Source organism: Periophthalmus magnuspinnatus, chromosome 23 (genome assembly GCF_009829125.3).
Source record: "Periophthalmus magnuspinnatus isolate fPerMag1 chromosome 23, fPerMag1.2.pri, whole genome shotgun sequence".
NCBI lineage: Eukaryota > Metazoa > Chordata > Actinopteri > Gobiiformes > Gobiidae > Periophthalmus > Periophthalmus magnuspinnatus.
The window spans coordinates 8,613,299-8,627,922 of NC_047148.1; the positions used below are offsets into that span (position 1 = coordinate 8,613,299).

The 14,624-nt window shown below is 36.8% G+C and overlaps 1 protein-coding gene across 1 annotated transcript in view; it reads right to left on the reverse strand.

Moving 5' to 3' along the window:
* Positions 1-1,048: 1,048 nt before the first annotated feature.
* The window catches only part of rerg (RAS-like, estrogen-regulated, growth inhibitor), a 56,312-nt gene continuing 42,736 nt past the window's right edge, over positions 1,049-14,624 (reverse strand). Inside the window, exons 4-5 of the mRNA XM_033989783.2 lie at positions 6,650-6,723; positions 1,049-4,298 (exon numbers count right to left, since the gene is read on the reverse strand). Coding sequence (XP_033845674.1) covers positions 3,888-4,298; positions 6,650-6,723 — 485 coding nt within the window. The 3' untranslated portion in view covers positions 1,049-3,887. The remainder of the gene's footprint in view (positions 4,299-6,649; positions 6,724-14,624) is intronic.

Here is a 14,624-nt window from a genome sequence, read left to right on the forward strand (position 1 = left end):
GTGGGTTCTGCTTTTCTTATTATAGCACTGAAGCCTCCAGTAATTATCTGCAGATACAAGGGCCACTCCTTATGTGTCCAGCCCAACTAAAGGAGTGGGTTTGAAACAGGAAATCTATAATTAGAAACAACATGGATTTAAATGAAAGGTTTCTTTGTAGTACTGTCAATATGCTAGCAATTTTAAAGAGAAAACAGAAACACATGACCACAAAATGTTTTATCTTATTCGTTTACAGTAAATATTTGATCAGAAAGATACTTTTCAGATGTCCTTTCTGATAAGTGTATGAGTAACTGTTTTTTAAAGGAGCGCTACGTAACTTTTATAGTGAACCTGAGATGCCAATGTTTAATTGTATAGTGTGGAATATTGCAGGCAAAGCAGTAACCTCCAATTATATATCTCCATGGAGACAGTTATAGATCAGATCTGTAACTTGTCCTGGTCACAGTAAAAAAAAGCACCTGTAAATGGATGCCATACTGTGGAACATTTCAGGAAAAGCAAAAACATCTCTGTGGAAAATAACTGGTGGAAAACCTTGGGTAAAAATTACATAGTCTTAAAAATTAGCAAAAGCCTCAAAATGCAGTTCGCACAGCCCATGAATAATGCTGCTTAGTTTTCCAACACTGACTGCAATTCTCTACCTCGGCCTGTCACGATAACACATTTGAAAGGTGAAAGAAAATGAACTTCAGGGGGCTGAATACAAATGAAAATAGAAAAGTTTGGTGTGTAGGTTGGTGTGTAGTATTGCTTAAGTAAATATAGATGATGCGCGAATATATTGAAACGAAACAGAAAAATAACCAAATATTTTCCACTAGTGCAAAGAAAAAGTCCCCAAGATAGATACTGACGCCCAAACAGTATTGTTCCATCTATCATGTATTGAACGATAAGTCGATTTAGTGACTATCGTGACGGGCCTACCTCTACCTCTCAGTTTCCAGTGCTATGTTCTTACAGGGCTACTACGCAAAAGGGGTACAAGCATTTGAAAAACAACAACAACGAGGCTAAGTTGGATATAGGTCTTATTTTATTTACAAGTGCACGGCTGGTTTTATCAGAAACACTTCACATCCATAAAACATTAAACAATTTGCCATTATAATCCAGCTGTATTGTAGAGCAGGGCTAACGCGCAGCAGTGCTTAAGGCAGAGGAGAGCAGAGGGAGCTTGGAGGTTAATAAAGGTAGAGCAGACTGAGCCGGTACACTGAGGGACGCTGTGGGCTTATGGACACATTCCACTGGAGATACTGGACACAGATAGTGCTTTGGTTCAGACGAGAGGCATAAAAACAGACTGACTCAAACCTTCAACACAGCACAAGTGAAAGGTGAAAGGAAATGAACTTCGCGGGGTTGAATACAAATGCAAATAGAAAAGAGTTGGTGTAATAATAAACAGTATTATTAACCTTATAACATACAATATTGCATTATAAATGACGCTTTTAAATGATCAAGTGTATTTAAACATGTATGTTATGTTCAAATTGATTTGAGACCACTATATCCTCAAAAGAACGATGGCTTCTTACAGTACAAAGTCAGCTTCTCGTCTTACATTCACTATTGTGAGAATGAATTTGCAAAAACAGTCTTCTGAAAGCAGTTTTGGAAGTTTGCAGTTCTTGTTATCTTAAACTTAACTTTAATTAAGGATGAGGCTCACAACAAACTGGCTTATTATTATTATTCCAGTAAATTGGTAAATTTGAAAATGCTGGCACTATTTCTTTTTTTTTTTTCTTTTTGCTGGATGAAAATACTTGATTAAGCACAGACTGATCTACTAGTTCGCCAATATTTGCACTTTTCTGCATATAGGCTTTCAGACTTAACTCCGATGTTTGGTTTGGGCTCACCAATTGCTGCATAAAGCTTTATTTTAACACTTCATTGTAATGATGCTTTTACAAAATGAGATTACACTGCTCCATTATGAGTTAGTAGGAAAAACAGGGATGATTTCAGTTGAGATTATTTTTCCTTATTATAGTTAAATAATGCAAAGCAGTAAAAAATATAGACAGTATTAATGTTAGTATTCATTTCAAATCATATATTTATGGGGAAAAAGATCAAAATCGACCCAAAAATATCGACATAGTTTACCGTCCATCAGTCGCTCTGGATTCTAAACAATATCAGTCGATTGTTATTAAGCACACATTCAGATATGTCGTACAAGAAGGTTAAAGAGTAGATTTAACCAAGGACAGCTCTGTAAATGTACCACCATGAACAGAACAAAACACAATCTGGAAAAGCTAATACAAAACCAAGAGGAAATGTGGTCAGGATAAGCTCAATGTTTGAATAATTTCATGCTCAATTCTCTTTTTTTTTTCTTCAAAAAAAGGAAAATTAATGAGTTTAGCAGATTAAGCTAGGTTATAAAGCCATTCCAAGTCCAAGTACTTCACAACAATACCGTAGTTTATAGACAGGCACTGACAGAGCTAGCTTTTGTCTAAGACTTGAGGAGATAATATTCGCTAATAGAGTCTCTTTTGCATCTGTAGAATTCTGCTGAGAATAATTACACACCTGTGATTTCCATAGACGACACAGCACATGAAGTCGCTGCAGTGTTTAGTTCATTGTTCTGCATGGGGACAGTTCTCATGCATTCTCCAAATCCTCCAAAACATTTGAGGTTAGCAAAGAAAGTCCTGATGCATTTTCCTGTGGGTGTTTGAATTTACAAGACGTCATTGTCCTCTTGTCCTTGTCCTCTTCTTATGTTCATGGAAAATTTACAGTCTGATGTTTGGTGAGATTTTTACATAACAGGGTTCCCACACATCCAGCTTTAGTCACATTAGTGTCATGGAAACAATAAAAAAGTGTGATGAATATTAGACTGGGAGTTAATAAATAGCTTAAAGGATAATATTACATTTGACACAAAATCTTAATATATTATTCAAAAACGAAGAAAGAAGAAGGGAAAATAATCAGGTATAATGTACAGACTATCACTGAGGAATTAAAAAACCTGAGCTGTACATATTTTTTTTATATAAATAAAAGCCTTTAAAATTCATTGAAACTTAAATGAAGACTCCTGGTACGTTTTGATGAGTGAATCACCTTAACAAAAATAATGAGTAATGGATTATTGTGTCTTATAAAGTGCTTTTATGAACCAGCAATTACCAGCAATCAGCGCACACCAGATTCATACTTTAGCAAGGTGGGTGAAGTGTCTTGCCCAAGGACACAATGGCAGTATGTCATAGGCACACAGATTCAGGTAGCTGAGCCTCCCCCAGAAAAATGACATAGTGCCCCTTTAATTATGTCTGATACATATTAGCTTGAAATACTTTGGTGTATTGTTTAGTTTCTCAGTTATCCTTTAATAAACAATAGCAGAAAGTCAAGCGTTTTCTTCTTGAATCCGGTTTTTAGTGTCCTCATCTGAAGTTCAGTTTATGAAAACATGTTTATGGTGAGGTTCACTCCACTCTCTGTTCACCCTGGGTTCATGTGAGGGAACAGCTATCAGGAGAATAAGAACGAAGCACTCATAATAGCACAGGCTAATCAAATCCAGCCTATTATGTTTGAGGCCTACAAGACATGAGCATATATTCAGTCTGAAAACAAATGTAAATTAGGGTGGCTGTTATTATACCCGACACTACATCTAAAAGCAATATTCACTGGACATCACAATTATTCTGTCAAGATCTTTTTCAGTTTAGGTCCTTTACCATTTTAAATTAAAATGTTTCAATGCTGCACAGTCTGAATATAAGCTTTTTCTTGTCTTTGCTTGTGACAGAAACAGTTTGCAAATGAAATGAAGTACAAGTCCTTATTAGTTTAGTGGGAACCCTGCAGTGTCCTCAGCCTCAGTCCTAGCTGCTGATCTTGGTGAGCATCTTGTTTATGGCTTGTTTGACGTGCGTGGTTGAGCTGCGTCTTCGCGCCTTCCCCTGCACGGCCTTACGTCTCCTCACTTCTCTGCAGAGCTCGTGAAACGCCTCCGCCACAGCACCCCCTACATCTGCGCACGCCGAGCACTCGTAAAACGCACACGCCATCTCCGAGGCCAAGCGCTCACCCTCCTCCGTGCTGACCTGCCGTATGTGGTCCAGGTCAGACTTGTTGGCAACTAAAACCAGCGGGACGTTCTTGGGTTTTTTGACTTCCTCTAAAAGTGTTCGAATGGGCCCCACCTCCTCAAAGCTGCCCCGGTCTGTGATGTCATAGACTAAGATGAAGCCGTCGCCCCAGCGCATGTGGCCCTCTTTCTGCTGGATGTCCTCCTGGAACATATTTACAAGAATACAAATAAGACCATTATGTAAGTAGGCCATAAAACCAGTGACATTCTGTGGTGTGTGACAGCTGTGGTGTTTGGCCAAACTAACCCACTGCTTGGGTATGACAGCATGATTGGTTCTCTTATTGTTGCCCTGCAGGGAGGAATCTTGGGGTAATTGTGGAATCAAACTGGACAAGAACATTAGCTCTGTTATGAAGTCCAACTTCTTTTAGTTGAGGCTCCTTGCTAAAGTAAAGCCCTATCTTCCACAGGCAGATTTTGAAAAAGCAATCCATGCATTTGTAGTGTTATGGCTGGATGATTGTAATTCTTTGTATGTGGAGCTGGACAAGGGCTCCCTGGAGCGCTTACAAAATGTCCAGTATGCTGCAGCTTGTCTGCTGACAAAAACTAAGAGACAAGAGCACATCACACCTCTGCTGTGCAACCTGCTCTGGCCCTATTTCATATCAGGTGCAGTTCAAAATGCAGATGTAGACATTTAAATTGTGTTTAAATGTCTGCACTCTATGGGTCCTCTTTACTTCAGGGAGTTACTGCAGCTCTATACACCCTTTGTACCCAAAGCCAGGCTCAAGACCAGAGGTGACAGAGGCTTTTTTCAACACCCAGACTATGGAACAGCCTCCCTCTGCCTATCAGATCCTCCTAGTCTTTAACACTTAAGTTTTAGACTAGACGGAAAACCCACCTCTTCTCCCTGGCATTTAATACTAGCTAGACAGGATTATCTTGGTGTTTTATCATTCTTTGTCTATGTTTTGTATTATCTGTATATTTGTTTTTTGTTAACTTTTTATGTGAAGCACTGGGCAGCTGAAGTTGTTTTAAATGTGCTATATAAATAAACTTGAAACTGAAATAACATTAGAGCTGTAGTTGCCTAAATAAATTGTTGGCTGATTAAAGACATGCCTTGAGCATAATTTAATCTGTAAAAGTGAGTGTGGAATGGCACAGGCTCTGAAAACTAGGAGAATCTTGCACAAAAACAACAAAAAAAAAACACTGCCAAAAACTCCAGCTAACTCACTCCATGGATTCCCCTTTATAATAATAATAATAATAATAATAATAATAATAATAATAATAATAATAATAATAATAATAATAATAATAATAATAATAATAATAACAACAACAACAACAATAATACATTATTATTATTATTATTATTATTATTATTATTATTATTATTATTATTATTATTATTATTATTATTATTAGGCAACTAATAAACAATTTGACTGACAAAGACATTACTGACAAATTAATCGACTTAATGATCAAGTGCAGCCCCACATAACACAAATGATAAACTTTAATTTAATAATGCTGAATGCTCAAAGTATACTGTAATGATCTGATACTTTGTGCTTAGTTCACCTTTTGTTGTTCTTGTAACTGTTTGCTGTTGTTAATGTGACTGCTTTTGTATGTAATACTTGGTTGCTATGCCAACAAGTTGATGTGAAGTGTGAAGGTCTATTCCTCACTTCTTTTGTTTTGCTCTTGTTTTAGCGTAGGTTATGGCCTACAGTAGCCCTTGTGTTCAGAAGATAATTCTGTGTGTTTCCTAACACCTGAACATTACAATAGATATGATAATGCATGAATAAACTGTTATTTATTTAAAAAAAGAAAAAAACAACAGATCTTTAATGATTAGAAACAAAGCGAACAAATGAATTTATTCACACATTTACAAAACACATCATTATAAATGTGTAACGACCTTTGAAGAGAGTTGTCTACTCTAAACCACTTTTCACATTAAATCAATCGGGAAATGTAATATTTGACCTGAAACTTACAGATACATAAAGCACTGATATGGGGAATAGAGAACGAGACAAAAAACATGTGCTAGATATATATTAAAATGTGCCACTATATTGTGATGAGCTGTCTTGCTGTCACCTATTCTCCCAACATGAATGTCCTCCAGAGACAAGAGAACAGGAGTACATCTAATGACTGTATAACTGTATCTTGCATAGACCTGGTGTTTAATTGGAAATCAACACTCTAATTCATCTCCACATCAGAAATGGCGCAGTTGGCACAGTATTTGGATATAATAGGCAGCCATTAGCGGCCCATTAAGAAGAAGGACATTTGAAAACACTGGACTAATGCTATGCTGCAAAAAAGTTTATCATAATAGGGGAAAATAAGAGGACTGGAGACTGTCTAGAGACGTATAAGCCAATGAACGCAACATATAGCATATAACATAGCAGGGGATTTCAAAGTGTGGTGTGGATACTTAGATGGGTCTCTTCTATTGGTAGGACGTAATCATAAGGAGACAGGTGTAATTTGGCTCACCTGTCCTGCTGTGTCCAGGATCTCCATGGTAACCACCTCATCATCAATGTTGGCCTGATGCCGATACGTGGACTCTATAAGACACAAGGGAGAGGTTTAGTGCAATATATGTAGAGTATAAAAACTTGAGAACAATATTAATACATTAATAATAAAATAAAAGTAAAAATGCGTGATACAAATTATTACTCAAGTACAGTGGGGGAAAATGCATACAGAATAAATATTATCATGTGATTAATGTTTTCTTGATGCGATCAGACACAAAAATACATCAGTAATTCATATATTAAGTTGCAATTGGTTTAATAAGATAGGACCATATTTAAATTCTAACTTCAGTTCACAGAGAAAAGTTATGGTTTATGGATATGAAATGCAATACAGTCAACGCAAGCAACATCAGAATGGAAAAAGAAAAAAAAAAACATTCAAACACTCAATATTTCTCCTGCACAGCTCGCCCTTCAAGTTGATGCATTAAAGCTACACTATGTAATTTTTCTGCTTGTCTTTGTGGAAATGTTATTGCTTCGTCAAGACTGTTCCACACTATGGCATTAAACCATCTTGCATTTATGAATATACAGATGCATATTATTTACTCAAAGATATATTTCCAAAAAGGCATTCTGCCTCTCCACAGATCTGATCTGTTGCTTGGCCTGTTGCCGTCACCAGCTTGTCTCGATTAAGATATCTTTAATGCTATACTGTGGAACATTCCAGGTAAACCCACATCTCTCCACCAGAAAAGTTACATAGCACACCTTTAAGTTTATTCCTTTAAATTGACATTGAATTAAATGCTCATAAAAATGTGTTTAGAAATGATAAAAGGTTTATTTAAATATTGTGAAAATACTTCTAAAACAGTAGATGAACATTGGAGCATTTTGTCGATTTGTTATAAGTTTGTCAAAACAAACTTATAAAAACATATAGTGTCACTATTTGTCACAAGGTTGGTACCGACAGGCGCCTGGATGCTTTTAAAAAGATCTATGGTTTTCTTTGTCCTCACCTCCATTAACCCATGATGTAACATTTGTGAGCCAGGTGATGCTGTGTATTTCTTTTGTGCTTGTTTGCTAAGCTCTATGACCCACTGTGACCCGGGCTTCACCTCTGCTGGCTTTGTAAAACACACAAGTCTAAACTGTGGCTGTAAGTTTAGTTCAACACTAAAGGGAAGTGATTATATTGCCCCTTGTAAAGATCCTGTCTGGGCAAACAGCTTCAGGCTATGAAAACACTCTCACCTGAAACTTAGTGGATTTTTCTTAAAGGTATACCATGTAACTTTTCTGGTGGTCATCTGCTGATCCCTGGAATGTTCCACAGTATGGCATTAAACTTAACATTCACTAATATATCTTGCATGTATTCAATTCCAAGTGTCTTTATTGCTCCTTGAAAAACATGCATTCTTACTTTAACATAGTCTAGTGGCGTCACATGCTTGTCTCCAGGGTTACAGATAAGCTTCATGCCATAATGTGGAACTGTGTATCCAGGCAAAGAAATAGCATCTCCATGAAAACAAGCAGGTGGGGAACAAAATGTTCCATAGTGTACATTTAAGAGATCCTACTCCTGGTATTTTGTTGAGATAAATCTAAACTAAACAGGATTGTTGTTACGTACAGATATTCTTTATGGGACACACTTGTACAATTTGATCCATTCTTTTATGAGATTCGGCACAGTGCTAAATAAACCTTGTGTCTAGACAGTTTTTTGCAGGGCAAACACTTGAAAACCATCAGTAATTGTACTATGTTTGCAAATAATACAAACCTCCAACAACCTTCACAAATAGAAATAGTCATAATTTATAATTCAGAATTTTTCATAAATTGCTATTAAAATAAATTAAAAGGGCATTGTACTAACTTTACCTGAAAATGCCAAGACATCGCAGCCACCATAAATGATGGGCCTTGTACTTTTCTACAAAGTTTCATTGTAAAATTGCTCTAGTCTTCTGACTCATATGCTGCCTATCTGAGAAAGAACGCTATATTCCAGCATTTTCTGAGAAATCAAAAGAAAACCACTCTACAGTGAATGACCAATACAACCTGTTCTCTGAAAATCTACTTAATTTATATCTGATTTCATCATTTTCAAGGACAAGGAGACACACTATTTCTCCAAAGGCATACAGTTTTTTGATAGATAGTCTTGCAATCCATTTGGGGATGCGAGATAAAAATAAGCCAAAATTTCATATAGACCAGCACTATACTATCATTATTTATTTAGTAATCAACACAATCCAAGCTAGTAAGAGATAATAAAAAAAGTAAGTTGAGGTTGAGAGCTGCTTCTTGAGACCTCTGATATGATCTGATTTCCAATGTGACACAAAATCAATTGTGCTTGTTCTAGGTCATGATACCAAATGTTATACTAAGACCTTCTTAACCAAACAACAGTAAAATCCTTAATTATCTTCCACTTCTGTTGTATGTGACCAGGTTTATGAAATTAAACATTGTTAATAATAAAATAAGGTTAATGTGACATACATAGCCAGAGTCAAATGCACTTTACTCTAGGCTTAATTTCATTAATCTTACAGAGTGAATTTAAAATGACTTAGTGTTTTAGCAACCTGATTAATCACGTTTAACTTTTAACCAAACAATCTGGACAACCCTGGTTTGTTCAGGTCACAAAATGTCTCCAGGGACTACTGCAAAAACAGTAGCCTAAATGATACGAGACATGTCCATCCTCCCCATGTCTTCCTCCGGGGGGTGAAAAGACCACCAGCCCCTCACAGTGAAGGGGAGCTCTGTGCAGGTTTAAATAGCAGAGCTTCAGGCACACGCTCCACCTCTGAGAAGCAGCTGTGACTCCAGGGATCCAAGACATCACTCAACACCAACACTGTTCACATATGCCACTCTGCTCACTGCTCTTAGATACTATTTATGGGTTTCAGAATGATTAAAAGTTAGGACAGTTACCATAGCAATTAGCAACTGAAATGGATTGAATTGATTTTATTATTTACTTAAGAGACCAGTTGCCAGATATGTATTTAAATATTTACAAGCAGAAATGGACTCATTTAAACAAAGACATCTGCCCTTCTTCCAACAAGTAAATGATGCCAACTCATAAACATTAGAATTAAACAACCACTTCATCTTATCATTATCAAATGTTCTGATCTATGTTATAATGTTGTTTCCTCATCAATAATATTTTGTTTTGCTTCTTTCACAGATCTGTAACATACACAAACCCTGCATATTTAGGCAGAGCTCTTCTCTCACACAGAAAACACACTATTCCATCTTGTGGTAATACAGGAAGTGCTCCACTGTGTTTTTAAACTCCATGCACCTTCACGAGAAACATTTGGATAATTTCAGCCCTGGAATTGCTGTAGCTGTTAACTTGAAAACGACCGCTTCATGACATCACAAGGTGGAACAGAGCATTTTGAGGTTTGGGGATGTAAACAGGCATAATTAAGGGTTACTCAACATGTGTGAATGAAACAAAACACAACTCCAGGTATGTTTTTGAGGAGGTAACAGCATTAAAACATGGCTTAAAGCTCACAAGAGTTATTTTAGTGCAATATAAGTCCTTTAACAATTCGAAATATTACATCTATGAACGGTCAACCATGCCCAAACTTCCACCATATAGCAGCAGCTGAGGACTTTTTTGAGGACCTTTAGCCATTCAAAAGACGCCAGTTTTTCATCATTCTGAAATCCATGGATAAACGGTTAGCGAAGTTGCATGAAAGTACAACTGTTACAATACATATTACATACTACTACTGACTGATCCTTCAATAAATCAAAGATGGGGTATTTTTCCCTTTTTTGTTAACATTTGAACTGTGGAGGGTTGCCAATTAACGAGCTCACTTTAAGAATGCATGCCTTTTCTGTGGCAGCGCCTGTCAGAATCTCAGTCTTTAACTCAGTTTTAGACTACCCACCTCTTCTCTCTGGCATTTAATTATAGCTAGACCATAGACTGTATAAAGAATTGGACTAAGGGAGTGTAACGTCATCCATGCAGCTTGTCGAGGCTAGCAGGTATAGGGGCAAATTTTGAGCCAAGATCCATATTAGGAATCCCAGCGTATCATGGCAACCAAAGATCCAATCCGGAGCAAGACTGTTGAACCTGGTTTAGCATGGAGTGGGTGCCTAGCAACGCTGTCAATCAACCCTATTGCTAACGCTAGCGGGAGCAACCTCGGGAAAGAAGGTGCCTGATTGGTCTCTTATTAATCGTCTCTTGAGTTATGGACACAATAGCGTAAAAAAAATAAAACAGGATCACGTAGAGTGGGTCAATACAAACATCTTAAGCCTGAAATGAGGAGGATGACAGCAGCATTTATGAAGAGAGGTGAGACAGTTTTCCAATGTAAAGTGAATTGAGTCGATGGAGCTGGAAGCGCGCTCATGCTCACTTTCTATTTGGAATGCAGAGGCTAGCAGGTTAGCTATGTCCATTTATATATACAGTATATGAGCTAGACATGATATGGATTATTGGTGATTCATTGTATTATTGTTTTTTGCCTATGTATTGTTTTTTGTTGACTTTTTATATAAAGCAGTTTGGGCAGTTGAAGTTGTATTTAAATGCGCTGTATAAATAAAATTGAATTGAATTAAAGTAAGCATTTTTAGCATAGCAACACCTGTAATAGACCTATAGAACCTTTAAAACAACTGTATATGAACAGAGAAAAAAATCCATTCATAACTCACCGGACCTCATCGCCACAAGCTTGTTTTGGCTGAACGCACAAAGACAAGTGGCACCACAAACCCAGACAGGAAATAACAGCATGTTTTGTTTTGATAACTGCCTACAGCCTCTGTGTATATGGGAACATGTCTTGCCTTTATAATAAATTGAATTCCTGTGTACTGAACGTATTAAACCAAATATTGAATGTATATTGCAAAAGGCAAAAGTACATACCATTTTTAATCCAAAGAATGCTTGCTCAAAGTATGGGAAGTTCAATAAGTCATAATGTATTGAACAAAAATGTACTTTAATTTCCCATGAAGTACATCTGCTTTCTTTCACTATAGGGTCAGCACATGTGAATCAATCAAATCAAAGCAAAGGGGTAGTTTTTTCTTTCTTTTTCTATTTTTATATATATATATCTGACTGGACTATGTGAGAAGTTTCAGACTAGACAATATTCAAGCCAGAGAAGCCTAATTTGGTTCTCTTGTGGGAAATTAGTTTCACTGGGGAGTCCGCACTGCAGCACCCAGGACCCTTTTCCATATAATTTACAGAATCATGCATAGACTCTATATTCAATTCAATACTAATTTCACAGTCCAGATTAGCCTATTGGTAGTTTTCAGATTGTAGATTGTGGTGCTGTCAGGCTACCAGATGGGCTTGCAAGAACCATTACATTGTATTTTTGCCAAGTATATCCAAAAGGTAAATTTGTAAAATGTTGAGTAGCATCATTTCTATCAGTGACAAAACCCCCAAACCCTCTATATTTCAACAAGAATCTGCATTTTAACAATATTGGATCTATAGAATTTTGTGATGTCACCTGAAACCCACCAGTTGGTTTGGCTGAAAATAAGAAAGGAAAAAACATCAAGACATGAGTTGCAGATACAAGAGTACAGAATACGCTCTAATAGCTCTATTACCGCTTGCTTTAATCTAGGTCTTATTTGGTTGGACTATACGCAAAACAGTGTTACCATAATTATCCTCATTACAGATGTACTGAATGCTAAGATGTGGACACTTGAATCCTGTATGTAGATAATTTATTGCAGTCTCCACTCTGCATTCAAGACCATGCACTTATCTGCTCTCCCACAACACGGTCTTCATTACAATCTGACCACTTCATGAGTAATTTGAATAGAGCGCTGTGATTGGTTAGACAAAGCCCTTAGTGGAGCATCTTGAGTTTCCTCTTTGCGATGCTGCTGGGTCTCGGTAACCATCTGCCCGTAATGACATGTTCCATATTGTTGCTATCTCTTCAACTGTATTAATAACACTGAGATTAGAGATAGATAGAGATTATATATACATAATCTCGAACAGAAATATTTAAAGCAGGTGATTCTCATGGCATAGGTGAAGATGAATGAATAATATGTCATCCATTGTTCAGTATTGCATAATTAGCTATAGATGCATACTATGGGATGTGGTTTTCCTAATTAGCTCTGCACATGGTATGGTTGGTATGGACAGAATGGTATGTGCAACTCCTTCTTTGCTTTTCCATTGCAAAGCTGCTATAAAATGGCAGGTGGTAGGTTGCTAGGATTCACTCATAAAAAAAAAAAACACATATAAATATCCTTTCACTCAAAAAAAGAAAAGAAAATATATATGTAATCAATTTCACAGGTCACAGAAAAGCACGTCTAATTTTGAAATGTGGTAAAAACTGTTCATAAATGCTGCAATGTCCGACTGTGGGGTAAAGAGTTACATTTACCCTGGGACCAGTGGAGGCACAAATGAGCATTTTTCATTAGACAACATGTAGTGTGGGCCCACCATGATGATTTGTACTCAGGGCCCAGAATTTGTTGTTACACCCATGCATATATGGAGTGAAAGAAAAATTTAAACTGAATACGTATTTTAATTTATTTGAGACAGTCTCAGAGCACCTCTAAGTAATAGAGTTTGTTTTGTTTTTCCCAGTAATTGGATTTCTAGTAGCAAGTATTAAAAATAAAACACTATAGACACACAAAAACTTTCTAGAAACATGCAATGCAATAGTTTCATCTTCACAGTGTCACCCTAGGTTTTCTATTCACACATATTTTGCTCTTCAGACATTTTTATCAGATAGAAAGCAAAATATAAATTGACAAAGAGAAGAGGCAACATGGAAATAACACTGTATATCACCAAGGTTCTTTCCAGTAAACATTTGAGCAGTTCTGAGCCATGAATATGCTGTTGGTTTAATTAAATGGAAGCACCACTCTTTATTATGGCAGCAGCCTCATCTCTGAATGTAAACACAGCAGACTCCTATACCCTCGACACAACTGTGTAGGAGTATGGAGCCTCTCCTTACAATTTAAAGTGCCAGCTCCACAATTTGTATTAGAGTAGCTATTGTACAAATTTGCATGCCTCTTCTCTGTTAAACCAGTTCAATCATTATGTCATTGTCATTTTATAACATCAGCTCTAAATGTCACAAGGATGTTAAAATTGTGTGGTAAGAAAAGAAAAAGAAAGAAAAGAAAAGTAAGAAAATCTTTAACATAAATTTTGTTGAAATATATTAAAGATGCACTATGTAACTTTCCGATGGAAAGGTCGGCACCTGCTTGTCTCCATAGCAAGTGTATTGCATCGCCTGAAATGTTCTACCATATGGCGTTACATTTGTCTGTATCCATGAAGACAAGCTGTTCACACCACCAAGACATGTTACAGGTAAGATCTGTGGAGCGGTGAACAATAAAACCTCGTGTAATTGAATACATGAAAGATGAAGACCATACTGTGGAACATTTAAAGCAAAACAGTAACTCCACGAGTATCTCCATGAGATGCATACCCTCCACCAGAAATGTTGCACAGAGCATCTTTAAAGACAAAAATGAGTTCCTCGCGCAAAAGAGCTGAACCTTGTTGAATTCCACCCACAGTGACACTATAGTGGGGCAAAAAAGTATTTAGCCATCTACCAGTTGTGCAAGTTCTCCCACTTAAAAAGATAAGAGAGGCTTGTAATTTTTGTCCTAGGTAAACTTCAACTATGACAGACAAAAAGGATCCAGGAAATCATATTGTAGGATTTTTAATTAATTAATTGGTAAATTCCTTGGTAAAATAAGTATTTGGTCGCCTACAAACAAGCAAGATTTCTGGCTCTCACAAACCTGTAACTTCTTCTTTAAGAGGCTCCTCTGTCCTCCACTCGTGACCTGTATTAATGGCACCT